General features: G+C 46.6%; 1 protein-coding gene across 3 annotated transcripts in view; it reads right to left on the bottom strand.

Moving 5' to 3' along the window:
• ALDH2 (aldehyde dehydrogenase 2 family (mitochondrial)) overlaps positions 1-3,408 on the bottom strand; it is a 53,330-nt gene that overhangs the window by 20,411 nt on the left and 29,511 nt on the right. For all 3 annotated transcript variants that reach the window (XM_011936643.1, XM_011936651.1, XM_011936635.1), the window contains one exon: positions 888-1,052. In XM_011936643.1, the coding sequence (XP_011792033.1) occupies positions 888-1,052 (165 nt within the window). The remainder of the gene's footprint in view (positions 1-887; positions 1,053-3,408) is intronic.

Raw genomic sequence — 3,408 nt, 5'->3', positions numbered from 1 at the left:
AGGCCAAGGCGGGCAGGTCATGAAGTCGGGAGTTCGAGACCAGCCTGATCAACATGGTGAAACCCTGTCTCTATTAAAAATACAAAAATTAGCCAGGCATGGCTAAAATTGGAGACGGAGTCCTGCTCTGTTGCCCAGACTGGAGAGCAGTGGCATGATCTCGGCTCACTGCAACCTCAGCCTCCCGGATTCAAGTGATTCTCCTGCCTCAGCCTCCAGAGTAGCTGGGATTACAGGCAAGCGCCACCACACTGGGCTAATTTTTTCTTACTTTTAATAGAGACAGGGTTTCGCCATGTTGGCCAGGCTGGTCTCGAACTCTTGACCTCAGGTGATCCACCCGCCTCGGCTTCCCAAAATGTTGGGATTACAGGCATGAGCCACTGCACCCAGCCTCTACTAAAAATTTTTTTAAAAATTAGCCAGGCATGGTGGTGAGCACATGTAGTCCCAGCTACTCAGGAGGCTGAGGTGGGAGGATCACTTGAGCCCAGGAGTTCAAGGCTATAAGGAGCCATGATTATGCCACTGCACTCCAGCCTGGGCAACAGAGCAAGACTCTGACTGAAAAAAAAGAAAAAAAAAAGGTCATGGGAAGGAGCAGGCAACGTCATTCCTAGACTCTTGGCTCTAAGAGCCACGACACGAAGGCCTGCAGGCCATGCTAAGGAATGCAGACGATCTCCCAGACAGAGGGTACAAGCTGAAAAGGAGCAACAAGATCAGATACATACTATGAATAACTTGTTATGGGCACTGGTTCTGGGCATTAACTCCAGATCTGGCCCCAAGCCAACAGATGGGTGATAGTGGCAGGATGCCAAGCTGAACTGTTTACCTCGTCTCCCACCAAAAACGTTTCCAGAACACTGGCCCCAGGTGCTCACCTCCTCCTTGGCGATGGTCATGCCATCCTGCACATCTCCAAACACGGTGGGCTGGATGAAGTAACCACGGTCAGCAGCAATGCCCCCACCACACAGCAGCTTCGCCCCCTCTTGTTTCCCAGTGTTGATGTAGCCGAGGATCTTCTTAAACTGAGTTTCATCCACCTGTGGGAGAAGGAACCCAGAGTTATGGAGGCATTGGATTCAGACCTCTCCTAGGCTTCAGGCTTAGAATTATGCAGGCAACAAGACAACTGGCAAATGGACCAAGGTCATGAGTAAGCAAGATCCGAAGAGGAAACACACAGGGCCAATAGCAGAAAACACCAAAAAGGCCCAACTTCCTCAGCCTATCAGAGAAAAGGACATCAAATCAATTTTTACTTTTCAACTATAAGATTACCAAAAAGTTTAGGAAGAAAATACACTGATAGCAAGAGACTGTTACATACACTGTTAGAAGGATGACAGGCTGGTACAGCCTTTAGAGCAAGTAGTTTATTAATATTGCTCAAAAATTATATGCTCAGACCCTTTGGCCCAGCTATTTAACTTCTAGGAATTTATTCTACATATGCACAAAGAGAAATGAACAAGGATATTCAGTAGGGAGTATTTTTTTTTTTTTGTATTTTTGTTTTTGAAACGGGGTCTCACTCTGTCACCCGGGCTAGAGTGCCATGGTGTGATCTCTGCTCACTGTAACCTACGCCTCCCACGCTCAAATGATCCTCCCACCTCAGCCTCCTGAGTTAGCTGGGACTATAGGCATGCGCCACTATGCTGAGCTAATTTTTGTATTTTTAGTAGAGACAGGGTTTCCCTTGTTGCCCAGGCTGGGGAGCATTTTGTAAAGGTAAAAGATGGAAACAATTCTAAGTATAAATCAGTAGAGGAGTTGGTTAAAATTATTACGGTGCATCCGATATATTCTATTGTCACTAATAGATCTGAGAACTAACTGACACAGAAAGATGGCCCAAGATATTCTGTAAAAAGAAGGAAAGCTTGGGCTGGGTGCACTGGCTCATGCCTGTAATCCCAGCACTTTGGGAGGCCGAGACAGGCGGATCACGAGGTCAGGAGTTCGAGACTGGCCTGGCCAACACAGTGAAACCTCATCTCTACTAAAAATACAAAAATTAGCTGGGCATGGTGGCACGTGCCTGTAGTCCCAGCTACTCGGAAGGCTGAGGCAGGAGAATCGCTTGAACCGGGGAGGTGGAGGTTGCAGTGAGCTGAGATCGTGCTACTGCACTCCAGCTTGGGCAACACAGTGAGACCTCGTCTCAAGAAAAAAAAAAAAAAGGAAAGCTTGTAGAATATGCACTATACACTCCTTTATAGAATAGGGGGAAGGGCGACAGGGTCTCACTCCATTGCCCAGTCTGAAGAGCACTGGCATAATCACAGCTCACTGCAACTTCAACCTCCCTGGGCTCAGGTGATCTTCTCACCTCAGTCTGCCTAGTAGCTGGGACTACAGGTGTGCGCCACGACACCTGGGTAATATTTATATTTTTAGTAGAGATGGGGTTTTGCTATGTGGCCCAGGCTAGTCTCGAACTCTTGGGCTCAAGTAATTGGCTCACCTTGGCCTCCCTCCCAAGTGTTAGGATTACAGGCCTCCCTCCCAAGTGTACAGGATTACAGGATTACAGGGTAAGCCACCACACCCAGCCTATTTAAAAAAAAAACAAACATACAACAACATAACTGTGTGTTCATGTGTGGTTACCGATGGAGAATAAAAGAAATGCAACAGAGTCTTATTTTTTACATTAAACACCTTTTTTAAAAAAGAGTCAGGGTCTCACTCTGCCATTGAGGCAGCAGTGCAGTGGTGTGATCACTGCTCACTGCAGCCTTGACCTCCTGGGCTCCCACCTCAACCTCCCAAGGAGCTGAGAGTATAGGCACGCATCACTACATCTGGCTAATTTTTTTTGCTTTTTTAAAAAAGAACAAAATTTATTATTTTTTGAGACAGAGTCTCACTCAGTCGCCCAGACTGGAGTGCAGTGGCGTGATTTTGGCTCACCACAACCTCCGCCTCCCAGGTTCAAGTGATTCTCCTGCCTCAGCCTCCTGAGTAGCTGGGATTATAGGTGCCCACCACCATGTCCGAATAATTTTTGTATTTTTAGTAAAGATGAGTTTTCACCATGTTGGCCAGGCTGGTCATGATTTTTTTTTTTTTTTTTTTTTTTTTAAGTAGAGACGAGGTCTTGCTGTAGTGCTCAGGTTGACCTTGAATCCTGGGCTCAAGAGATTCTCCTGCCTCAGCCTCCCAGTGTTGGGGTTACAGATGTGAGCTGCCACACATAGCCTATACACTTTCTCATTAAATTTATTAATGCAAGTTTATATTACCTTAATAATTAACCACCATGAGAAATGAGACAAAAAGAAACATTAGGATAGGCGCAGTGGCTCATGCTTGTAATCTCAGCACTTTGGGAGGCTGAGGCGGGCAGATCACGAGGTTAGGAGTTCGAGACCAGCCTGGCCAACATAGTGA

This window comes from Colobus angolensis, unplaced genomic scaffold (genome assembly GCF_000951035.1).
Source record: "Colobus angolensis palliatus isolate OR3802 unplaced genomic scaffold, Cang.pa_1.0 Scaffold10, whole genome shotgun sequence".
NCBI classification, from domain to species: domain Eukaryota; kingdom Metazoa; phylum Chordata; class Mammalia; order Primates; family Cercopithecidae; genus Colobus; species Colobus angolensis.
The sequence above is the reverse complement of the archived record's forward strand: the minus strand, read 5'-3'. Positions and strand labels throughout refer to the sequence as shown.